The following is a 27294-nucleotide window of genomic DNA, read 5'->3' as shown; positions in this document are numbered from 1 at the left end:
TAATCTCATAAGAAGAATTAGCAATTCGATTAGTATAATAGGGGAAGGGCCTTTGAACAATCATCCCAATGTCCATTTTGACGACCACACAAGGGACAATCGTACTCCCTACCGAATTGAGATGATAATTTTGTCTCTTTTCGAGGAGCATAGCTACAATCTCTCCTGAAGTGTGATCAGCCACAATATGAACATGGGTGGTTAAGATAGGACCTCCAACTATCCAACTCATAATTGTTCGAAGATGCCATAAAGAAAAGTAACAATAAAATAAAATCTACCTACAAAGTCACAAACACTTATATACAAGCTTGAATTCAAGCAAGTAAACTAAAATTTGAAACTAACTTAGCACGCAAAATTGTTCCCCGAAAATGGTGCCATTTTTTATAACGCTCAACATACACATCAATTTAAGTGCAAGGCGGTAGTCATTAATATATTTATCCAACTTTGGAGTCGGGGTCAAATCCATGAAGAACAATGTGAGTGGCGATCAAATTAATTCAAAATGATATATACAAGTTAAATTCAAACCAACGGTACAAAAAGATAAAATGGGGGAGATAGGATCCTACACTAGTATTTCTTTTTTGAATTTTTCTAGTATGAGTTTAGGGCTATGAATAATTAAATTTTTAACAATCAAGCACGGATCTTGTGATTATGCACTACTAAGCGAAAGACATGTGGGTGTTAATCATCAACATCAATTTAGTAAATCAAATATGAATAGGCTTGTTTATAGATTTTGATGCTAATCTTTCAACAAAAAACCAAACTTTCACCCATTGATTCTTCTGAATACGTAATAGATGTGTTCAACAGTTGGTAACCACAACCTCAATCTAGGTATACCTATTTCTAGGATGATACACATGGCATAGTCAACCTCATATTCACTCTTTTGTCTAAGATTGTGAAAATTTAGCAAACTACACACATAATTATCTATTATTGCTTTGGTCTCCACATCCCTCTTTTGAGGATTATATGAATTCCTAAAGTTCACCCAAAACCCTTCTTTCGAAGATGGCCTTGAACTTTCTATAGCTTGGAGCTTTCATTCATCAAACCCATTTGGGTATTTGGGGCTTTACCCCATCAAATCCCAACCAAAATAGCATAGAAATGATAAAACCCATAAACATGAACTATCAAATAAATGCTAACAATAACAACCCACACACACTAAAACCCCTATTCACATAGAACCCCAAGAGGGAGATTTAGTTACACATAAGATAAATAAGCATAGATATACCCATAATCTCTATTGAAATAACTTGTTGAAGATCTAAGCGAATATTACTTCAAACTTGGCTCTCCCATAATATCAACAATGGAAGTGAGAAAATCTTCCACTTAGAAAGTCTCCAATGTATTCTTTACCCAAAATTTATACAATATTTTCTTCTCTAAAAATGGAGGCTATGAAGTCTAGGGCTAAACCTAAAAAAATTAGGAAATAAGGAATGTTTTTCTTCAGGATAAGGTTTGTTTCTTTTTGTCAAAACTGGGATCAGCCATGTGCATTTCCAATTTTGCCCTTGGGATGAACTCCTTCACTATGCTGCGATCATGCAGGTCTGGCTGCAATTGCAGCTACGCAACCACAGTTTACATCCTCGACCATAATTAATTAACCATCCTTGATTATCGTGACCGTGGTTAGTGGACCGCGACTATGGTACCTGAGGCTCTTCTGTTGCTGGTCTTCAGCTGCACTTTTTACATATCTATTTTGATCATTGTAAACTCTAATCCATATCTTTCTGTCTTTTCAATTCTATACCTGCAAAGAGTGGACATTAGTGTATTTACTCATGAATATGCCTCATTTATTCATTCAAATCAAGGCAATTTTCATGAATGTTGAGTGAGAATGAGTGGTAAAATCACCACTCAACACCACTCTATGGTAGAGTCGATATTTTTATCAAAAAGCATATCATATTCTTATAAAGAATAATTAGAGTCATGAAATAACTCACACTCTTCACTTGTGGCACACTCTCATCATATTTCCCTATTATATCCACATCTACTAAGCCTTTTTCACCATGTAGTATTGGCTCACATTTCAGAATCAACCGCGTCATAGCTCTATTTATCTTGATCTGTGCTCGACAAATATTTCCACCTCTTTACTGCTGGGAATTTCCTAGACAAGGATATATATATCAAAATCAGTAGATAAAAGTCTTGTATCCAACTAAAAAAAGGCCTAATTTGAAACAAAAAAAAATTTCTATCATTAACTTCCAACTTTTTTGTACACTCCCTAATCTGAATTATAGAATTTTCATCAGTATTGCTATAGTCATAATAATTTATTTGTCTACTGATGAGTGGTAAATCTACTACTCATTTACGCCCAAATTGTGCACACTACTATAATTTAATAGTGTTAATGAGGAAAATTTTTAGTAGAATGCACTAATTCCCTTATTTTACAAGCATACACACGATGAGAAGAAAAGAAATTAATTAAACTAAAAAGAGATCAAAAAGGGAAGAAGTAGTGCAAAAGATTGAGAAACAGGGGCAGGAATAGACCCTAGTTGCCGCGATCACGGTTTAAAGGTAACGATTGTGACTAGTCAAAACCAGTCAATGATGGCGATCATGAGAGGTTTCCTATAATTGCGAGATCGCTATTGCGATAAATGCATCGACGATCGCAATAAGGATAAAATTAGCCTAGGGGTAGAAATGTAATTTCTCACAACTGGTTCCAATTCTGTATAGGACAAAAATCCCTTCACTTTTGATCATCATCAACTAGAATTTGAGTTTTTGGTTTTGTAAAAATGCTACCTATTTGGGAAAGAATATAGTGCTTAATTATTCGATTGAGTTTAGTTGTAATTGAAGTTAAATTGAAGAACTCTTGTTTTCCTCTTTAATGGAAGCATTGAATGATCACGTTGGTATATTTATTTTCCCAAACGTCATGAGTAGCTAAACATCTATCATTGGATTATGTTGAAATAGGGTGCAAATATGTATGGGTTGTGATTTATTAGTGTAGATTCATCATTAATGTTGTTGGGTTTCACTAATGCTTTCTTGATCTAGTTGGAATTTGTGGGTGAAAATCCAAATTTCCAAAACATCATATCATCCTTGAAAGAGAGGTCTGAATATATTTTTTGATCCCATACAATCCTTGAAAGATGGATATGGGTGACAAGACATTAGTGAACAATAGTTACATATAGCTTATTCCCTTTTCATTATCTTATAAATGAGTATGGATTGAGAATTATCTAGGTCTTAGGAATCTTCCTAGAAATAGGGATGCCCGATTGAGGTATTGGGTAGATCTTCTTGCCACATCCATGAGGTATCCGAAAGGGTCCATGGGTGATAATCTGGAGGTTTAGTTGAAAAATAGCAATAAGAACCCCTAACCTAGCCTACCATGTAGTTGTTAACTAGTATTTGCATTAATTATCATAAACATGCACTATTTACCCCTAAGAAGACATAATCCCAAGTTTTGTCTCATATTGAAATCTTATACACATTTGTTGCCTTTAATTGGTAGTTTGAGTGGATTTTGGTAAAGCAACCCTTCCAAATCACCACCACCACCCAAATTTTACTTTATGAATTTTATTTTATTTTATTTACACTTAGACACTTTCAACACCCATAGGAATTGAAGACCAGATTCATTCCTCGAGGATTCAACCCCAACTCATGTTAGGTTATTATATATGACAACGATCGCCTTGCCCATAAATTGATAGAGTAAGTTGAGCGTGATTAAAATAGCATCATTGTCGGGGAGTGAAACTTAGGTTTTGCTTGTACGATGTTGATAGTAACTTTAGATTTACCCATAGTGGTTGTTATTTATTTTGGTTTTTATTTTTGTTTATTTTTAGGTGTTTTCAATAGTGTCCACGACTCAATGAGTAACCGTCCAAGTAGTGTTGGGACCTTTAATGCACCCCTTGATGATGAGGAGCAACTCCAAGATGTTGGATGTGCAAGTTCTATCTGTATCCCACCTAATTAAAGGAACGGCATTTTCCACATCGTGAGTGTTATGTTGCACATGCTTCAAATGAAAGGTCTCTTTAGGGCTCAAGATCATGAAGACCCAAATTTACACTTAAAGAACTTTGTAGAAGTGTGTGCCTCCTTCGACATTGCTCACATCTCACAAAAGTACATCTGGTTGTGCCTCTTCTCATTTTCTCTAACGGGTGAGGTGGTATTATGGATTCGATCTCTTGTTGTTGGGTTAATCGCATCGTGGGATGAACTTACCATTTCTTTCTTAGATCGATATTTCCCACCATCAAAGATGTTGTAATTTTCTGACAAAATCACGAACTTTCATCAATTGAATAAAGAGCCTCTATATAAGTGTAATACCCCGAGAAATTTTTCGTTGAAATTTTGTGCGTAAACATGTTGGGTTCTATCTTCTAAAATGAATTATAAATTTCCATATGGAATGTCTTAGATTATGACCCACCATTGCATAGAGTATCAAACAAGATTTCCAACGATATGTGGATCATCCAAAACGGACACCCGAGCAACGAGTTATGAACATTCCGATCAAATCGTGAATAGTAGTGAACAGTAAAACGTGCAGGAAAAAGTACTGAGGCCTGGCGTACTTTTGCTCCAAATTTAAACAATCATAACTCCTTGTACATAATAATCTGGATGATCTAATATATATCAACGGAAAGCTCTGCGAGTCCTCTTTCCAATGAAATTAGTTTTATCCAATTTGTCTATCGGAGCAAAAGGTTATGGTCGATCTACTTCAGCCTATCAAAAGTGAATTTTTGGATCAATTTCAAATGATCATAACTCCTCGTACACAATGATCTGGGTGAGATACTATATATCAATGAAAAGATATGAGAGTCCTCTTTCTAATGAAATTGGTTTCATCCAATTTGGATATCAGAGTAAAACATTATGACTGATCTACTTCAGACTATCAAAACCGTCCACCAAAGGATAGATTCGAGAATTATTTGATTTTTTTAGGGGCGTTTTGGTCATTCCCCCTCACCCAAAAATCCGTCCAAACCCTATATTAAATCCTATTAGAAGGATTATATATTATATTTCTTCAAATTCCCTCAAAAAGAAAACTCTAAGCTCCTACATCCAACTTCAAGAACCTCCAAAGTTCACCATTAATTCTGCAAATTTATTCAAGATTCCAAGTTCCTAGTTCAAGAACTCCAAGAACCATCATTCAAAGGCACGATTAACATCTCAAAAATGAGTATCGGTCTAAATTTCATCATTCAAGGTATGTGGAGTTTTTCAACAAGAACTCTCTTTTGTTCTTGTGCCCAAAAGTAATTTTCTTTACAAAGGCATGCTTTTTATTTGATTTTTACGAATTTGAAGCATGAACCTATATCTTATGATGATTATTATAAAATCATGATGTTCACGATTTTGAAAGATGAATTTACATGTGTGGAGATATAAAGCATGAATCTTGAATAATATTTATCATGATTTTGATATTTGGGTCATGAATCCCCATTAGAAATTGTGTTTTTTGAGAAAGTATGTGTTATAAGCACGTTGATGTTGAATATTTGAGATATTTTGAATGATTTGACCTTTTGGTCTTAATGGAGTTTTTTTGAACTCGGGTGTAAAAAAAATCCACAACGTGGTTGATTTTGATAGATGGGAAGCATGATGGCTCCCGAAATATATTTATATATTACTGAAATTGTTTTGTTGTGAATTATCTTTGAAATGATCTGAGCTAAGTCCGGGAGAAATCTTTAGCACCGACTGGGAGGTATAAAGCGACCTTACTTTCCTAGAACTACGTGCCCCCGTAGGAGTGAGCTTGAGGCTGATTTATATAGTGATCACTAGTTTGTGTGAATTTGATATCGATAGTCCTACTCCGATGGCAAGGATAGGGCGGCTCTCCCCAACGTGGGTTGTACGTTGGACTCCATGTAGCTCACATGATTTATGTCAGTTGTAGGATCTCCCAGTGTGTGTGTTTCCTTGTGTCTATGGTGAATGGTGAAGTGATTTGAAAGTGGAATTGTGAAAGTTATTCTTTCAAAAGATTTAAATGATATTTACATTATGAGAATTGACATTCTTGATGAACCGAAAGTGATTGATAAATTATATGATAACTCACATATGTTATTGTACTTATTTCATCCTCTCATGATTATGATGATTTTCTTCGGGCTATGTGAGTCTTTTATACATCCTGTATATTTCTTATAAATATTTATGATGAAGATGTTTATAAAACTGCATACACCCCCATATACTCGGTTCCTTTCCATGGTACTGACCCACATCTTCGGATGTGGGCTGCATTTTCTCAGAATATAGGTTCAGGTGCTCAATTCTAGGTTCAACAGTGATTCTTTGGGCACGCTGTTCTACATCCTCTGTCGTGGTGATTCCTTATGTTCCGAGGACGTGATGTCTGATATTTGTTTCATGGAATTGTTTACATTTGATAACTAAGTATGAGTTATTTAGGGCATGTCTCAATGGCTCGCTGGTTTTATTGATTTTCTTAGAGGCTTGTCAGACTAGTATAGATGTTGGGAGTTGACTAATAAGTCATATTTTATTATCTTTCTAAAATTCTTTTATTCTTGGATGATGATTACTCTATTTATATTTGAGGGTTATTTATGGAAACCCGGTTGATTCGTGTTGAACTGAATAAAAATAGCTCAAAGGGTTAGCTTGGGGCTACTCGTAGCCTCAAGCACCGTGTGATGCTTTGGGACCTATTTTTGGGGTGTTACAATAAGGTGTGAGAGAGATTTAATGGAAATCTTATGCAATGTCCCAACCACAAGGTCCAAGAGAAGATGTTTCTCTAAATCTTCTATTAGGATTTGGATCAATCAAACAAAACTGTGGTGGATAATACGGATTGGGTTCACTTGTGGAGTTGTCTTATAATATGGATACAAACTTACTTGATAAAGTCATAGAGAAAAATCAGGGGTGGCATACCCAATACACTGAGGTAGATAAAGGGTCCCCTACTGCCTCCTATGTTAATAAAGAACAAAGAAAGAGAGATAAAGAGAGAGAGGAAAATATAGAAAAAATAAAGATGCAATTAGAGCTCTTAACGAAGTTATGATGGGTGCACCCAAAAAAATAGTAAATGTCCTGGCATCCAAGGGTTATGATGCAGAAGAGGCCAAGAAGCTCAATGAAAAAATTAGATACTTGGCTAAATATTCGGTGGGTTCCTGCCTGGCCTATCAAAGGCAAGGTGGGAACCAAGGTTGGACTGATCATGAAAGAGAATGAGAATGGTGTGACAGGGATAGAAGTCATGATTGAAGGAATAAATAAGGGGAGTATGATATATATATGTGTCCTGTATGACCGAGTAAAGAGCAAAGAGTCCAATTCTGTTGATCTTGAAAAATTCAAGACCGAGGATGTGTTGGCAAAGATCTTAATGAAAGTGAAGGGGACGGACAAGATGGTCCAAGAATTGAATGGAGACTTTTTGCAAATCAACCAAATGATTGTATTCCACTCCATCTCAATCAAACAATTAGATACTCAAATTAGACAAATTTTCTCTTAACTTAATGCTAGACAAAAAGGGGCATTCCTAGTAATATCATTGTGAATCTGAAAAATGATGCCCAAGTTTTGGAAATAGTCACTAGGAGCGGCAAAACCCTTGGTGATCATATGGGTGAAGTTGAAAAAGAGATCAGTGTTAAACAAACCAATGTGAAGAAGAAACTTATGGTTGATTCAAATGAGGAGGCTCCGAAGTCTCAAGAAAGGGATGAAAAAAACCAATCATAAGTGAAGAATAGTTGATGAGGAGGGATATCCCAAGGTAGTTGAGAATGATAAACCACAAAGTGATCCATTTTCTACCATGAAAGTTCCTCCTCTATTCCCTTAAAGACTCAAAAAGAAGGAGAATGACACCAAATTCAAGATGTTCCTTTCTAAGCTTAGCAATCTATCAATTAGTATCCCATTACTAGAGGCCATTCAAGATATTTCGAGATATGATAAGCTTATGAAGAAGGTAATGTAAAACAATGCTATCATGACTAGCACTATGGTGTAAAAGAAAGAAGATCTCAGGGCCTTTACAATCCCTTGCACCATAAGGACACACAAGTGTAAGAAAGACTTGTGTAACCTTGATAAAAGCATCAATCTCATGCCCTATCCAATCTTTCAGAGACTTAGGTTGGGCATTTCTACTCCAACAACAATGAGGCTATTGATGGAAGACCGGGTTATCAAGAGACCGGTTGGATATTTGTTTGATGTTTTGGTGAAGGTGGATCGCTTCATTCTTATGGCGAATTTCATTGTGCTTGATTATGAAATAAACTAAGAGATAACTATTATTCTTTGCCGACCCTTTCTTGCAACCAAAAGAGCTATTATTGATATAGAGTTAGGAGAAATAAAATTTTGGGTCCAAGATCATGAAGTGTCCTTTCAAGAATGTAAGACTAAGAAATAACCCATGGAACTGCATATGTTATCCGTCATTGATTTAGTGGACGAGGAAGTAGATGATGGGTCCCTTGAGAATCCAACTTGAAAAGATGAAGAACATCGTCTTGCCATGATAAATTATGCACTACGTGGAAGGCAACTCACTAATGCCACAAAAGTGGCCCGTTTTCTTTATTTTTGATTAAGTAGAGTAGATTTTATTTTTGTTGATGATTAATCCATGAAATTGTGGTACTATAAAGTGCTTTAATGAGATTGAAAAAGGAAAAGTGTGGTGCATTTGAGTAGTAGACTGAACAGGGGAAAATAGAGGACCGAATTTGGCCTTAGTTACCGCCATTGCAGTACTCATGTGACCGCGATCGTGTTATCTGTGTGACCACAATCACGTAACTTGTACTGAGATTATCGTCATGCCAGTTTTAAAAATGAACAGTCGGCTATTCCTCTCCCCCCCCACACACACACACTCTTTTCTAATTATTTATCAAAATATAACTGATTTTGGCTGGGCTTTAGGCATCCAAATTATGCATCAACATCCCTCTTGAATCCCTTAATCCGGTATGTGATTTAAATTCCTTATTTTATGAGTAGTTGTAGGCCTTAGAACCCATATCATAGGAATGGCCTACAATGGTGTTTTGAATGCTAAATCTTAGTTTAAATATGATTTCTTTGTGTGGTTAGCTATTCTTATTAGTGCATATGTTTGGGGAAGTCTTGAGTATTCAAAATTGTTCAAAATGATAAAAATAGATTATGCACGCTAAGTGTTTGATTAAATGCTCGAAAGAAGTTCTTAATGGTTTTCTCATGTTCCAAGGGGATAATCGAACATCTAGAGGCTAAGTTTCATGTACATAAGGTTACTTTTTTATTTGAAACACAACTTGGCATTGAAATTGGACGATTTGAGTTTTGAAAAATTTGGTCAGGTCTTGCCTCAGATACCACGATTGTGGTCATTGGATCGCGATCATGGAAGCGTGATTGTGGCTCAGTGGCCTGTGATTGCTACATCTGAGAGTGGTTTTTAGCAGAGACCAAAAATCCTACAATTCCATTTCTTTTCCAAAACCCATCAAGGCACCATCCATGAGATTAAATTGATAACATAGCATAGTTTTCACATATAAATGTTAACGATTAATGCTATTATGTGATTGTCAGGTTTTCAAGGTTCAATATTGAAGATTATGACCAAACTTGATCCATGGCCCCAGAATGCCACTATCAGTACTATATAGACCTCCCCAAAACTAAGTTGCTCCCTGAGAGAGGCATTTATTTGGACAGAGTGTCAGAGAAGATCCCAATATTTCATGACAGTTTGGTAGCCACCGGGTGAAGTTGTTTTACCCCAGATCCATGGCAGCCAAATGAGCATTAGGTAAGGGAATTCTATGCTAAACTTAGCATAATATATTTCTTCGAACCAGATGTGCGAGTCTAGGGAAAGAATGTTCACTTCGGGGCCAAACAGATTAATTATTTATATGGGCTGTTGGATGAGGACATCAGCCAATTCGAGGCAAAGGGGTGTGAACCGGGGAGTTAGATGGCTGAAAAGTTATGTCCTGGCAAGAAGGTTCCTTGGGTGGCCACCAAGAGGGGTATATCGATAAATGATTTCATAGTCGAGGCAAGGATATGGTTGTACTTTATTTGTAGATGGGTTTCTCCATGCACACACATGATTGTTGTTCCTGATGTGCAAGCCCGGATGGTTACTTATATACTAGACAACATTCCTTTGAGTGTTGGTCAGCTTATGATTTTAGACATGAGGCATTTCAATAACCATGGTAGTACACTACTCTTATTTCCTTCTTTGATTACTAAGCTGTGCAGGAGATCTAGGGTTGAGGATTATCCCGGAGACACCTAGGTGCGTCCAAATAGCCAAATTTATCCTCTTAAGATTTTAGGGTGAAAGAGCATCTGTCAAGAGCAAGAAGAGTAAGATCGACTTGGGCAAGTCAATAGGTGAGGACATAGACTCGTGAAAGACATCAACAACAGGTCTTTTTAAGAAGATCTCGGTGGAGAAGTAGGCGATAAATGATCTTGTCGTAAGGTTTCCTCAGGGTTCGGAAGAATCTTCTACCACCTGTCATTCATATATTGCTTGGTCTAATTATGAAAAGTATTTGAAGGATAAAAATAAGCAAAAGGCCACTATTTTTAGTCTTGAGAGAGCCTACTCATCTTTGGCACATTCTCACATAGAGCTCAGGGACTCACATGAGAAGATAAAGAAGAGGGAAAAGAGGAGAGAGAAATTTTTCACCCAAGATGCGAAAGGGGGTGAAGGGACTTTGTAAGGTTATGAAACCCAGAGATAGGTTTTCTTCTTCTAGATTTGATAGCGATGATGAGGCCCCAGTTGAGTGGTCCGGTTCTGACGATGCTTGAGGTGATATTGAGTTCGAGGTCAACAATAACTCTTGATGCAGTTACAGGGAGTACCCTTTTACTCTCTTTATGATTTATTAATTATGCAGTGTGGTCACTGTAAGCTTTTTAGTTGGGGGTGCCTGTCTCTGTATTCATTTATTTGGTCTATATTATTGAGATATTTATGGATGTTTTCATATTGATTTGGATGATTTTTATTTTTATTCGGGTTGTAATATTCGAGCACTCTGATGGTGCCCACATTTCATGGATTAGTTGTTTGTTTAATTTTTAGTTTTATTTTTATCTTATTTATGATGATATCAGACGAGCCTTTTCCTATGATTTATTGAGTGACGACATTCTTAAGGGAAAATCATCATGATTGGTTTTTGAGCCATAGATACAGGGAAAGTCTGAGTACCTATTGCATTGGAGTTTTGGGATCGCTCTTATACCTATGGTGAAGTCTGAGTAGCCATATGGTTTTCCCTCTTGATAGCCAAAATTTCAGATGATGGCTTGGTTTGATGCCATCAATAGCGAATTTTGCTTGGTGTAAATGCAAAGCCAACACCCCTTCTTCATCCAAATTTTTTTTTGAAAACCAAGGGCATGGACGAGAATAATTTTGTAACAATACTTTACCTCTTTTTGTGACTTTGAAGTCTTTAGCTTGTTGAAGTTGGAAAATACTCCTCTTTATCTCTAGTTGGAAGTCCAATCGAGCCTCATTGAAAAGTTTGCATACCCTGTGCGGTGAGCGTAATTGTCTAACTGTCGAGCAAACTTACACTATCTAGAACTTTCCCCGTTAGTCTCTCAAGTCTAATTGTGATTGTAGTTGATTGGTGAAATGATCTTAGGCTATCTTTGTGAACATATGAACCTACTTTAGCCTAAATAGCCTACCTATACATAGAATAGTATCCTTGGTTACTCATTTTGAACCTTTAAGTTTTTCTTTAGCAACCACATTACAAGCCTTAGAACCATTCAAAGTTTTTCCCTCCTTGAACTTGGAAAATGAAACATAAGGTCAAATGCCTAAGTTGGGGGTGGTAAGTTTGGAGGAGATAACCTTGGGCCATGATGATGTAAGTTGACTCCTATGATGCTAATCAAAGAAAGAAATGAAAAAAATAAAAAAGAAAGGAATCATCAAATAAAGGAATAGCATTCAATAGCAAAAGAATTAGTCAAAAAGAGAATGCTTTCAAAGAGATGGGTAAATCAAGGTAGCTGAAGTAGTCATGTGAGAATTTTGAAAACAAATGAAGTGGTCCATGGTCAAAAGTTGGAGGGAATAGTGTGATTTAGATATTCAAGGAGGGTGTATCCACTTTGTTCCTAAATGATATCATACCCTTTCCCAAACCTACGTTACAAACTCAAAAAGCCCTTCAAGATCTCCAACCAAGTGTATTTATTATAGTGGTGATTGAAAATAAGGGCAAGCATGTGGTATGATACTTGTTAACATTGAGAGAGTCTTTGTGAGAGAGAGTGTTTTGCACTAAAATCCCTTGTTTCATAATAGATAATTTGGTGTATATGGGATTTCCTTCTTGTGGGGAGGAATGTAGACAAATTGAGGTTGGTGAAATTGTCATCTTCCAAAAAATGAGGCAAAAGGAGTGTAGTGGAGTTGCCATCGATAGAGAGTCAGTTATAGAGAGTTATTGATTGTTGCATTATTGTTCTTTAAAGTCCTTTGCATCTTTAAGATTGTATTTCAGGTTTATAGGAGTCGTGAAAATAGCTTTGCCCATGTTTGAGAGCTACTTGTTTGTGTGAATCAAGTTTGAAGTCATATGATTATTTGGTCATATAAATGAGCTTAAATTTACATTAGCTCATTCAGTGAGAAGTGAGGTTGCTTGAGTACAAGCAAAGTTTTAAGTTGGGGGTATTGGTGAGCGATAAAACTACCACTCATTTACGCTCAAATTCATGCACATTACTATGATTTAATGGTGTTAATGAGGCAAATTTTTCATCAGAATGCACTAACTCCCTTGTTTTGCAGGCACACAGGTGATGAGAAGAAAAAAATTAAATTGAGCTAAAAAGAGATCAAAAAGGGAAGAAGTAATGCAAAAGCTGGAGAAGCAAGGGTAGGAATTGACCCTCAGTTATCTCGATCGCAGACTGAGGGTCGCGATCACGACCAGTCTAAACCATTCAATGATGGCGATCATGATGGGTTTTCCGCAATCATGATCAATGCACCGGTGATCGTGATGAGGCAAAAATTAGTTCAGTAGTAGAAATATAATTTCTCACAACTGATTCCAATTCTCTATCGGCCGAAAATCCCTTCACTTTTGATCATTATCTACTAGAATTTGAGTTTTTGGCTTTGTAAAAACCCTACCTATTTGGGCAAGAATATTGTGCTTAATTTTTTTAGTTGAGTTTAGTTGTAATTGAAGTTAAATTGAAGAATACTCTTGTTTGCGTCCTCAATGGAAGCATTGAATAATCACTTTGGTTTATTTCTTTTCCCTAACTTCATTGGTAACTAAACATCTATCTTGGGATTTTGTTAAAGTAAGGTGCAAATATGTGTGGGTTGTGATTTATTAGTGTAGATTCTTGGTTAATGTTGTTGGGGTTCACTAATGCTTGCTTGATTGAGTTGGAATTTGTGAGTGAAAATCCTAAATTTCCAAAATCTCACATCATCCTTGAAAGGGATGTGAATATACTTTTGGATCCCATATCATCCTTGAAAGAGGGATATGGGTGACAAGGCATTAGTGAATAATAGTTAGATGCAGCTTATTCCCTTTTCATTATCTTAGAAATAAGTGTGGATTAAGAATTAGTTAGGTCTTGGGCATTTTCCTAGAAATAGGAATGCCCGATTGAGGTATTGGGTGGATTTGCTTGCCATATCCATGAGGTATCCTAAAGGGTCCATGGGTGATAATATTGAGGTTTGGTTGAAAACTAGCATCAAGAACCCCTAACCTAGCCTACCCATGTAGCTATTAACTAGAATTTGCATTAAATTATCATGAACCCATGCATTATTTGCCCCTAGGAAGACGTAATCCCATGACTTATCTCATATTGAAATCTTATACACATTTGTTGCCATTAATTGGTAGTTTGAGTGGATTTTGGTAAAGCAACCCTTCCAAACCATACCCCCCCCCCCCCCCCCCCCCCCCCCCCCCAAATTTTACTCTGTGCATTTCATTTCGTTTGCACTATGGATTTACACTTAGACGCTTCCAATACCTATAGGAATTGAAGACTAGATTCGCTCCTTGAGGATTCGACCCCAACTCACGTTGGGTTATTATAATTAGCAGTAATCGCTTTGCCTATAAATCATGGAGAAAGTTGAGCATGATCATCCACTAACATAGTTCATCTCTGGTTCAAACACCCACCAACCTTTGTAGTGTAGTTTAATAGTGTACATATTTGAATCTAAGTTTTCATCTGTTGTTAGAAAAATAAAAATAAAAGTAGTTAGAGTTATTAATACTTACAACTAACATTAGAAAAATATAACCAATCATATAAATTTAGGATGTGCACTACAATATTTAATTTTTATGATTCTTATTGAAAATGTTAATTGAAATTATTCGTTATCTGAAATATAATCACTATTATGTGTTGTTGCAACATTCAATTTATATGTTTGTATCAAGTGCATCATCACAAATTTAGATACAGTAACTTTAATATCATCTGATCTCTCAACATCAGGTGTAAAGTATTTTAAATTTTCTCTTTTTGTAATATTGAATTGCATGCATTTGTTTTTAATATTACTTTATATTTTGTAGATCAAGTAAATATAAATATAAGCCAAAATATACAAATATAGATGTGCTTTCTTTCAAATGATGAACTATTAACACTACTAAAAAACTGCCAAAAAGCGACGGCCAGTGTCGTTTTTTGGGGTAAAAGTGACGAAAAGCCGTCGCTTTTTTTTCATCTCAAAAAGGGGCGTTGGTTTTTTGAAAACGACGGTCATCGTCGCTTTTAGGGAAACAAAATTTAGTAATTTTTAAAAAAAACGACGTGTATCGCTTTTTATTCTTTATGTGAAGAACACATGATGAACAAAAAACGACGCATAGCGTCACTTTATTAAAGGAAAAAAATTTAAAATAAATCAGAAAAACGATATTATCCGTCGTATTTTGAGGGAAAAAAATTTATTATGAAGACAAAAAGCGACGTTGATCATCGCTTTTTGTTCTTCATAATGAAGAAAAAAGCGACCTTGGCCATCGCTTTTTGTTCTTCATAATGAAGAAAAAAGCGACGTTGGCCGTTGCTTTTTTAAAATTTATTTTTAAAAAATTCAAAAAAGCAACGAACAAAAGGGACCATTGTCCGTCGCTTTTCTGCATTTTTTTGGATGCAAAAATCAATATTTTTGCATCTCACCTGCCAAATAAAAATGCAATTCAATATATATAGCCTCAAGCAACACACATTTCTAAAATAACCATACAAGGCACTATATTATCAAAACATTTAAGTAATTCAAATCAATACTCCTTAAACAACCAAATCCAAAATACATGACACTTAATAATTAATCCAACAACCACCAAAATATTAAACAATCCTAAAGTTTTTTCATTGGAGTCTACAGATGTTCGAGATTTCTTTTTAGCAATTGACTTTGAACTCTTATAAGGACGAGGTCAATCAACGTCACCAGCGGATGTCGTCTGTATGCAAGTTTACATCAAAACATATAAAAATCAAGTCATTAGTTCATATGTCATGCGACTACAATTAATATTTTCAAGTTACTAGTACACATTTTAAGATACTACACTCAAAACCATTTTCAAATATCTAATTGACATTTTTTTTGAATCTTCATTTTCAAATATCTAATTGACATTTTATTTCACTATAATTAACCATTTTCAAATAACTAGTAGACATTTCAAGTAACTACACGACCATTTTCAAGTCACTATTACACGTTTAAGTTACTATACTTGACCATTTTCAAATAACTTATTCACATTGCAAGTCACCACACGTAAAATATTTTCAAGTCACTAGTACACATTTCAAATCACTTCACTTAACTATTTTCAATTAACTAAATCACTTTTCAAGTCAATATACTTAATCATTTTCAAGTAACTACACTTTATTATTTTAAAGTTATTAGTACAATTTCAAGTGACTACACTTAACCATTTTCAAGCATCAAGTTTACAATTTCAAGTAAATACACTTAACCATTTTCACGTCACAAGTTCACAATTTAAAGTCACTGCACTTAATCATTTTCAAGTCATTACAATTAATAATTTTCAAATAACTTATTCACTAGTACACATTTCAAGTCACTACACTCAAACCATTTTCAAATAGCTAATTAACATTTCAAGTCACTATACTTAACTATTTTCAAGTCACTAGTGTACATTTCAAGTCACTACACTTAACCATTTTCAAATAACTAGTAGACATTTCAAGTCACTACACTTAACCATTTTCAAATAACCAGTTCACATTTCAAGTCACTACACTTAACCATTTTCAAATAATTAATTCACATTTCAAGTCCCTACGCTTAACCATTTTCAAGTTACTAAAGTCAACAAAATTGAAGAATACAATTTTTTTATCAAAAATACTTCCATAGTTGCACAGTTCCATAATAAAGTCCAGTCGTGCATTTTGAATTTAAACCATATATAGAATATTCCCAACTACTCACTAAATCATTTATATCTTAACTATCTAATATTCTGTAATTGAATTGATTAAGCTTTTATGAAGAAGACCACCTCATCAGGCTGTCTATTACTAAATGACAAAACTAAATAATCAAATAAAGCAGGGTTCTTAAAGTTTTTGAATTTTCAATCAAATAAAATGTCTTATTCTTGTTGGCCAGAATAAAGAATAGGAGCATATGAAATGAGGTGCAATGTGATTCCGTTGAGATGTTCTAGATACACATTTATACAACACTCCACCAATACATAACAGCACAAACAAATGAAGAATTTGTATTCATTTCATGGATGAATAACTATTAAGTCATTCAGTGCCTAATTCAAAAAGTAACGTTAGTCAGGCATGAAATCGGAACATTCAAAATAGAGAAACTCAGATCCAAGTTAACCCACATACTTCATATTCCGAAACAAGTAAAGTAGATCCGAGAACGACCTTATCGAAGACAAATTCATCATGCAATTAATATGTAAAGATTGGAATCGAACCCTTGACACCCTCATGGGGTTCGGTCAAAGCAGGTGATGGCGCAAATGGCATGGCTCTGCGGCGGCGAGAGGAAGAAAGAGAGAACGGAGGGTCTTGGCCGGAGAAGGAGGTGGCGACGGCAGCTGGTCGCGCTGTTCGCCGGTGTGGTTGTTGTTGTTGGGCTCCGTAGACACGACAGGACTTGGCTCGGCGCTGGGGTTGATCGTGGCGGAAAAAGGAGAGCAGCGGCGGCACCATGGCTGGCGTTGCTGGTTCGATCTCTCGCCGGTGATGGTGACGGCGGCAGAGGGTTATTGATGACGGCATGGTGGTAGGAGGCAGCGCGGATAGATCGAAGGAGAGAGGGGAGATCGATATTTGAAGGAGTTTTATGGAGAGAGAGAGGGAGAGAGGAGATAGAGAGAGAGTGTTGGAGGCAGAAGTTTTTAAAAAATGATTAGGGTTTGGGGTATTAGATTCTTAAAAAGAAATGGATGGTCGAAATCATCTCTGCCTTTAGATCAATTTTGATCAACGACTGAAATTAAAAATGGGGTTAACTCTTCAATTTTGATATATTTGTGACTAAAATTGACACGAACTGAATTAAAATTGGCTAAATTTGTAATAAATTGGATAGAATGAACTAAAATTATAGTGACTTAGATAAAAATTGGACTACAAGATAAATTAATTGGCAAAGTAATTGTAATTTGGGCTGTTATTTAAATAATATACAAATAATGAATAATAATGATAATAAATAATAATAATAATAAATAATTAAAAAAATAATAATAACAAAAATAAATAATGCTAAATAATGGAAAATTAGATAATGTATTTGCGAAAAATGTGAATATGCACTGTTATGTGATTTCGATTAGGTTGTTATTTAAATTCTAGTAGAGATAATAAAAGTAAATAAATAATATATAATAATAATAAATAATGATAATAATAATAAATAATATATATGATAACAATGTTAATAATAATAATAAGAATAATGATGCTACACTAGACATGTATTTTCAAAACGTGAGTGTGGCATGTCAAAAATTTGTTTGATACAAGAAAAATGTGTAAAAGATACTAAAATATCATCTAACATAGCATCAAACTTAATTAACAAATAGAACACAATACACATTCGTGTACACAAAGACCCCCAAAAGAAAATGGACTAGATGATAATCATGTCGCCGGTCTGTCTGTAGAGGGTACAGTGTACGCAGACCTTCTCGAAAACCTATTCAAGCTTGAATATTCTTGTAAAATAAAACACATCATGTAGGATTTTTGCAAAGATGAGAGTGTGCAGGGTTACGAAGAAAAAATAATTTAATAAATCTTAATAAAATTACGTAAAAATGTCGTGTTTGAATGGATAAATATTATAAAACGATAATAAAAGATAATAAAAATAATTGTGCACTTTTCTAAAGTATAAATTTGACTCGACATTATGTATTTAATGTAAGGATAATGTGAAAAATAGTAATATATAAATTTCAAAAATTTTGATAAAACATCAGCTTAAGCAATATTGGGAGGTCAAAATTGGGTGTCAACAGAGAGAAAATGAGGATAGGGTTTGATATTTTGTTTAAAAGGAGAGATTGGTTGATCTGATCTCAGCCGTTAGATCAACTTTGATCAACGACTGGGATTAAGACATTTAAAAGTAGGTCAATTGAAATTTAAATTAGGTTAAAAAAATACTGAATTGGAGATTTAGATTACGTTAATACAACGTATTAATATGATCAATTGTCGGTTAATTGTCTTCATTATTATAACTTCAATAATGTATTATTACCTCGATCATATGATGTTAACGTATTATTCAAAATATTTGGATATATTTATTCAGTTAGCTAGCTTTTAACTACATACATCACATACACGAGTATATTACCTCGTAATACATCGTATTTTATTTCTACTCTGATGAATTATTAATTAATTTAGCTTACATTATTATATTATAATTTTAAAAATATATTATTACCTTGATCAATCGATCGTATGCCATCAATGTATTCAATATATATAGTTGATTGACTGTAAAATTCATAATATATACTAGATACATCACATCCACATGTAAATTAACTCGTAATACAACGTTTTGTATATATACAATAATAAATTATCATTTAATTTAGCTTATATTATTATATTATAACTTCAACAGTATATATTTTTTTATCAATCGATCATATGATATCAATGTATTCAATATATAATTGAATACATTTAACTTTTTTTAATATAAAAATTATTTATTTAATAGTAAATTAAAAATCAAACATCGAAGGACAGTGTCGTTTTCATAAAGTTAATTTTATTTAGTTTTAACAAAAGCGATGATCTCTGTCATTTTTTGAAAAAAACAATCTATAAATTGCGACGGACAGTGTCGCTTTTATAGAATTAAAATTTTAGAAAATAAAAATTATTGTGATGTTGTCCGTCGCTTTTAATAAAACTAAACAAAAATAAATAAATAAAAAATGACTGATTACGTCGCTTTTCAAAAAATTAATTTTTATACAAAAGAGACGTTGTCCGTCGATTTTTTGTAAAAAATAAATAAATATTAAAAATAGTTACCAATTGCGACGGACAGCGTTGCTTTTCTAGAATTAAAATTTTTGAAACTAAAAATTATTGTGATGTTGTCCGTCGCTTTTAATAAAAATAAATAAAAATAAAAATTTAATTTAAAAAGCGACCGACAACTTCGCTTTTAAAAAAAATTATTTAATTTTAACAAAAGCAATGTTGTCCGTCGTTTTTTCTAAAATATAAAGAAAAATTTAAAATAATTATAAATTGCGACGGACAACATAGATTTTCTAGAATTAATATTTTAAAAAATAAAAATTATAGAGACGTCGTCCGTCGTTTTTAATAAAAAATAAACAAAAATAAAAATCAAATTTAAAAATCAACGGACTCGTCGATTTAAAAAAAATTATTATTATTTTTTAATAAATTACGACGCTATCCATCGCTTTTATTAAATAAATATTATGAATTATTTTTTAATTAATTGGCACAAAAATCCGCAAAAAAAAAAAGCAATGGATATTGTGACGTTGGCCGTCGTTTTTAATAAAAAATAAATAAAAATTAAAATTAAACTAAAAAAGCGATGAGAAAAGCGACCTTGGCCATCGCTTTTAATAAAAAATAAATAAATATTAAAATTAAACTAAAAAAGCGACGGTCAACGTCGTTTTTCTCGTCGCTTTTAAAAGCGACACTGGTCATTGCTTTTGGGTAGTTTTTTAGTAGTGTAATGTCTTGATTTTCATATACTCAAAAGTTTGATCTTTTTTCATCGAGCAATATTGAAGATCTAGTCTAATTAAACTTGACTAAGTACTTGCATGTCGGCATGGATTGCAGTCCGTTCTTGTAACACAATTTCATTATTGAAAAGACTAATTATCTTTTCTTCACCAAGTGCAGTGAGTTTCTTTATGTGCCCTAAGAGTTGTTAAATTATTTTCTCACACAATAGAGAAGGTAAATAAAGAGAAGAAGTGTTCATCAACCTACATAAAAAAGTTATTTACCCATGAATTAGATGATTTATCTCCATCGAAATAAAAGAAAGAGGAGGGATGATTATGAATGAGAGGAGGATGCTATAACGATTTATAACAGTGTTATGCTCATAGAAAAATCCAGGATTTGAAGATAAGAGGTGTATCATTATCTTTAACATAGTCATGTCAATTATCAACTACATAATTTAGCATACAACTCTTTTAAACTAAAAAATTATAAAAAAATTATGAGCAAAATATAAATTTCAAAATGATCTAATGTCATTAATTTAGTACTAATATAACAAAAGTAGATCATCTTTTCATACTAGACATCGACGCGTTTAATATTCTGAAAATGATCGATGAGTGTATCGTTGCTTATATTTACAAATATATCCTTCTCAATGTAACAAACTAAACAATCACTTAAAAATGCATCATCAATACTGCTATGCAATTCATTCTTGATATGCTTCATGGATGAAAAGCTCTCTCTACAGTTGCAGTAGCGACTGGTAAAATCAAGGTCAACTTCACAAGTAAGTACACAAGAGAATAAGTCTCCACAAGATTTATATTAACTAGTGCTTATGTCAAATCACCAATTCCTTTCAAATTAGAGAATATAGGATCACCACATCGCATGTGTATAGTGAAAGCATCAAGTTGGTAACTAAACTTCTGAAGCTTTGATTCACCAAACTCATCTAGATAATGTTTGGCCAATATCATTATTTTTTCCTTATCAAAATTAGCAAAAGCATTAACTGGATTCAAGCTTGTCATACCAAGAGCAAGTTACCACTCCCAACATCAAAACTATTATTAAACTCTTGAAGTTGCAAGTTAATTATAGCATAAAAGATCTCAACACGTAAGTGATGTGAGTAAGTAACACTAGAAGGCCTATGTTTTGACTTTTTTGGAAGATAAAAATCATCCATCTTAGGTACCAAGATTTCATGTTTATCACAAGATACACAAACTTCATTCATCAAAGCATCCCATCCATCATCTCTCAACAATTGCAATCTTGTCTTAGTAATGTCAATAAATATCATGGCATTGATAATTTCTTGCTCTTTCTTTTGTAATAATTCACTCAGCTCATTTGACATCACCAATAGCTTCAACATCAAGTGAATCAAGAAAACAAATTCAAATTCATTAATGATAGTAAAAAAAAAAAAAGCTCTTGTTTGCAATCTATCTTAGGATTAGAGCCTCTACATTTAATCGCATCAAGAAGTCATCATAGCATTTTTTGGAGATTGTTTCAAAATAACATTATTTAAATTAGGAAGTATTTTTTCTAACCATTCCAAAAGACCTAAAAAGGCCTTTATTTTTGAAAGATTCACTTTCATCATGACCTCGAAAAGACAATCCGAATTCCAAGAGAAATCTTGCCACATTAGTTGAAGCCTTTAAACGAGTACAATGCTCACTTCTTATTTTCTTAGATTGTTTGTTCAAAGAAACTTGAATTGATTGAGATTAATTCTCAAAATCTAGCATCTTATTGAAACATCTTCTGTGGACACTATTCACTTCACCAACATGTAATTGAAATAATTCCAAACTATGATTCCAAGACTTAAAATCAATTTTCATGAAAAAGTCAACTGCATTGCCCTTTACATAGTCATTTTTAAATAAATATCAACATAAGAAAAACACAACATCTTTATTCACACTATACTCCATCTACTTAGAATATGAACCCTCATATCATGTCGAATTAAATCGATGCACTTTCGTTTCAATTCTAGTTTGAGGAAATTGTGAAAGAATCGGTTGACAAGGCCCTTGTTGAATATAATGTCTTCCCACTTGATCTCGTATCGTAAAGTGATATTCATGAATTGATTTTATTTCTCCAGGATGGGATTAAAGTGAATTCACATCAAACTCTTCTATAAGACGAAAAAAAATTGTCTTTAAAACTAGAACTTGGTTGAGGAAAAAAATATCTATCCATTTCGATTCACAAGAATCAATAACGAATTCATATAAAAAAATATTCATCATAAATATTAGTAAATATATCATTGCTTATAGGGAAATCGCACCCCTCCTTCCATAAGTCCATATCACAAAACAAATAAAATATACTAGAGGAATCACACTCCTCACAAAAAAAAAATGCAATAATTTCAATAGGAGAATCACACCCCTCCTTATAAAATAACAAAAATAATATGATATGTAATGGAGAAATCGCATCCTCTTCTTTCATAAGACAAAACACATAAACATGACATTTTCAAAAGAAAAACTATACCCTCTTTATGTTTCAAGACAAAAATAATAAATAATAGAGATAGAAATAAAATCTGACTTGTATTATTGTCTGTTGAAATGTCACCATTTTGCGTTGCCGTCGGCTGTTGTTGATGTCTGATGACTGCTGGTTTGTTGAGTATTTTAAATTTCATATTTTTTCCTTAGCTTGGAGCTTGGAGGGACTTTTGGGAAAAATATATTAGCTTTTAGGGATTTGGGGGGAGGGAAACACGTTGTCATTGTGAGATTGAGAATTGAGGAATAGAACATTCCAATGGATTCATTAATTGAAATAATGTATATTAGAATTTATTTTAACATAATGGTGTGGTTAGATAGGTGTATGAGATGGAACAATTAATTATAAAAGAAAATGTTGTACAAATTTTTTAAAGGCCAAAAACATAAAAGTGGGGCCAGATGAGGTGACAAGTAAAGAAGATTTGTAGAAAATAATAGTACACCATCAGGGATCGAACCCACAACATTCGGACAATAACAAACGCCTCAGCTGACTTTCAAACCAGTGCACCAAGACCCTTTTTGTTATTGTGGGTGCATAATCTAATATATATATATATATATATATATATATATATATATATATATATAGAGAGAGAGAGAGAGAGAGAGAGAGAGAGAGAGAGAGAATAGTACCCCATCAGGGATCGAACTTACAACATTCGGGAAGTAAAGAACGCGCTCAGCTAACTTTCAAACCAGTGCATCAAGACACATTTTGTTATTAAGGGTGCACAATCTAATATATTAACGATATTAAAAAGTTACCGGGTGCACATGCACTCTAACGATGACACGTGGGTCTGCCTCTGGTTACCCTAAGGATTCTTTTGTTCGTAAAGAAGTGTTTCTTATTGTAATACCGTATTTATCCTTAACAGTTGTTGTGAGTCTGTTTAAATCACTAATCATCCTTAGTAAAGGATTAAAACAATTCAATTTACTCAATTAAAGGTCAAAGGTGAGAACTCAATTATCACAAGGACCAAAATCACAATAAAGTCATAACATAGGGACTAAAATAATTTTTTTCCCTAAATATAATGATAAAGAATTGCAGTACTCAATTTAATATTTTCAGACTAAATAGATAAAGTTAAACAAAAAGTAAGAAATAAATATAGACACCGCTCTTTTATTTATTTAAACTTAAACTTTAAGAAAATATATTTTTTCTTTTACTGTAAATAAGATCATGTTGAACATGGGTTCGGTTAAAAGTACTTCACATAACATCCTCAGATTTTTTTCTCTTATTTAGTGTTGTTTCTAATTTGTGCATTAATCTTTTGAATTAAACTTACATTATTTATACTTACAAAGTTACTTTACTATACTCCCTCCGTTTTAAAAAGAATAACATACCTTTTTTAGTTTGTTTAAAAAATAATGACCCCTTTTCTTTTTGGGCAATACTTTAATTTCAACTTTTCACATGACATATTTCGGATCACAGGATTAAAGGGCATTTTGATACATTTGACACAACTTTAATTTAAGACCACAAGATTCAAAAGTCTTCTTTATTTTCTTAAACTTCATGTCAAGTCAAAATGGGTCATTCTTTTTTAAACGGAGGGAGTAATAATTTTGAGTCTTTCGAACAACTTTAGTTTGTATCTGTAAATTTATATTTCATTTCAATAATATGTCACTTTATGATTTAAAAAAATAAAAAAATAATTGTCATATTTAAAAATTTAAATAAATATACAAGTTAAAAAATATTAAAACATACAAATTTGAATTTTGTTTACAAAGCTATAGAATTTTAAAAATTAGTTAATTATAAACTAACTAAATTAATTTGTCCTAAAATATAACACATGTTATTTTTATATGCCGTCACTTGGCAACAATCTAAGCAAGATTTTATTGCTATATAGTATATAAAAAATATAAATATACATACAGATATGGAAGATTAAATACCCGTTTAACCATAGATTTTCAAGTAAAATTTGAAAAAAAAAATTGACAAATAATGTTTTGCCATATAATTTGTTATTAATTGACAATTGTTTTTGGTAAGTAATTTAAATTTTTAAATACTATAAAAAATTAATATTTGGGCCAAATTTCATTTTTGGAAACTTTTAAAAGTTCAAATTTTACACCAAACTTTATTTTTTATAAATACACTCACTATTTATTGACCCCAACTAACGTGTGCATGTACATAACAATTCAACTTATATCTTGCTATGTATATATAGATGAGTGATGTATCAATATCGTGACTGCTTTAAACAGATATAATCTAGAAATATATTTTCTCAACAGACGTGTGCATGTAAATAATAATACAACTTATACAAATTAAATTTTAGTTTATTTGATTTTCTTCTGTTTCAAAAATGTTAGGCATATTTTTTATTTTTAATAATATAAACTTATGATTAGTTTTAGTAATTTCTAATAACTTATGGATATAAATCATATTTCTTAAAAAAGTGTAATATGTTTTTCATATATATCATGGACAAACACTAATTTCACCCAAATCTTCATCGTAAAAAATATTTATGAATTTATGGCCAAACAACAACTAATTTGAAATAGTATAATAAACATTAAATTGAATTATGTATCATGAGCTTCTTTTTAAGAAAAGACCTGTTCTTTTTTACCTCATATAGGAAATAAAGGATCAAAATGAAATAATGTCTATTAAAGAAATACTTATTAAAACTGTTGTATAAAAATTTTATATTTTGTTATATTCTAAGTGGAAATGAACATTTGGGTTGTAAAATTACTTTAAAAAAATATATTCTTTTCGCAGTTAAAGCTCAATCAAATTTACACATGTAATAGTGTCTTTTAAATAAGTAATAAAATTGTTATATATAAATATAACAATTTCCCTATACATTTGAGTTATAAAATTATCAAAAAGATAATTTATAATTAAAAGCACTACATAAGATTATTATTTTGAGAATTTTCTTTTGGGTTATATTTGTGAAATTTTACTGGGTATGTTCTTATTGTTGTCATAGTCGTCTTTTGGATTATATATAACTAAGGTAAGAATTGAGAAGTAGTGCATTTTAAAAAAGAAAGAAAGGATTAAATGTGAAATGAGGTCTAAAAAAAAAGATTCGATTTGAATGATAAATTTGTATCTTGAAATTATTGTTACACCCTTGGTCGACCACCTCGTCGCTCTTCTATTTAATAAAATAACTAATTTAGGGGACGTACGTTGCACGTGTGCATGACATTTCAAAAAATATATAGAAATCTTTGGTGAAACGCTAATCAAATCTCCTATTTCCTTCGCTCTATTTTATGTGACTCCCTTCGCTCGGTTTTATGTGACACTTTATTTTTTAATCCGTTCTAAAAAATATTAATTTTTCTTATTTGATAATTATTTAAAGGCGCAACTCTTTTTTTGCCTCTATTAGTCCCACCTAATTTTAAAAATAATACTCATAATTTTTTTTCTAAAAAGAAAATTTAATAAATTTATTTTTTAAACTATGTACCATGTCAAAAAATGACATATAAATGCTTGGGACGGAGTAATATTTTATCAGTAAAAAAAATGGAAACTATACCAATACTTTAGGACTCATGTCATGTCCAGATGATTCCTCAATCTAAACAACCAAATATTTTCGACTTTTCAAATTCAATGATATAATCCCATCACCTAATTGTGGCTACTAATTCTTATTCATCTTTAGCTTTTTCCCTTTATTTCTTGTGTTCGTGGGATGATCTTTTGTCATTTGCTAGCTTTGCAAAAGTGAAATCAGAAATTAATTTAAGTGAGTTGTTAGCAAATTGCAATTATGTTAAATCTTAGCGCATGATATCTAACTACCCTTACAACTTGCAAACGTATATTGAATGTGTACATCATATTTTCCTCTTTTCCACTTGTCATATCTTTTAGACTCCTTTTTAAATATACACACAACTTTACTAGCATTAATTCACAATATACCACAAAATATGAATATAGATGAACACCCTCTACAATTGGTATCAAAGCTTATACTAATTAATGTTACGGAAGTAGTATATAATTGGATTTATTTGATTAATTTATTAATTAGATTTAGATATCCACCAAAATATTATAAATATTGATAAGATGAATAACGTACAAAAACCACAACAATATAAAGAATTAAAACAAATAATATCTGAAAAACATAAAGAATTAAAAATAAGGATAGAAAGACTACAGTATAACATAATTGCCGTAGTTAGTAAAAACTCAGTAAATGCACAAAAAGAAGAAATATCAAATTTAAAATCAACAATAGATAGTCTAGAA

The 27294-nt window shown here is 32.6% G+C and overlaps 1 protein-coding gene across 1 annotated transcript; it reads right to left on the bottom strand.

Moving 5' to 3' along the window:
* Nucleotides 1-15382: 15382 nt before the first annotated feature.
* On the bottom strand, nucleotides 15383-17584 carry LOC107873259. Its single transcript, XM_016720026.2, has 2 exons — nucleotides 17148-17584; nucleotides 15383-15623 (listed from the first exon to the last, which is right to left on the bottom strand). Exons 1-2 carry the CDS (start codon nucleotides 17452-17454, stop codon nucleotides 15607-15609), a joined length of 324 nt encoding a protein of 107 aa, XP_016575512.1. The 5' UTR covers nucleotides 17455-17584; the 3' UTR covers nucleotides 15383-15606.
* Between the last annotated feature and the right edge of the window lie 9710 nt (nucleotides 17585-27294).

Source organism: Capsicum annuum, chromosome 6 (assembly GCF_002878395.1).
Source record: "Capsicum annuum cultivar UCD-10X-F1 chromosome 6, UCD10Xv1.1, whole genome shotgun sequence".
Classification (NCBI taxonomy): Eukaryota; Viridiplantae; Streptophyta; class Magnoliopsida; order Solanales; family Solanaceae; genus Capsicum; species Capsicum annuum.
The sequence above is the reverse complement of the archived record's forward strand: the minus strand, read 5'-3'. Positions and strand labels throughout refer to the sequence as shown.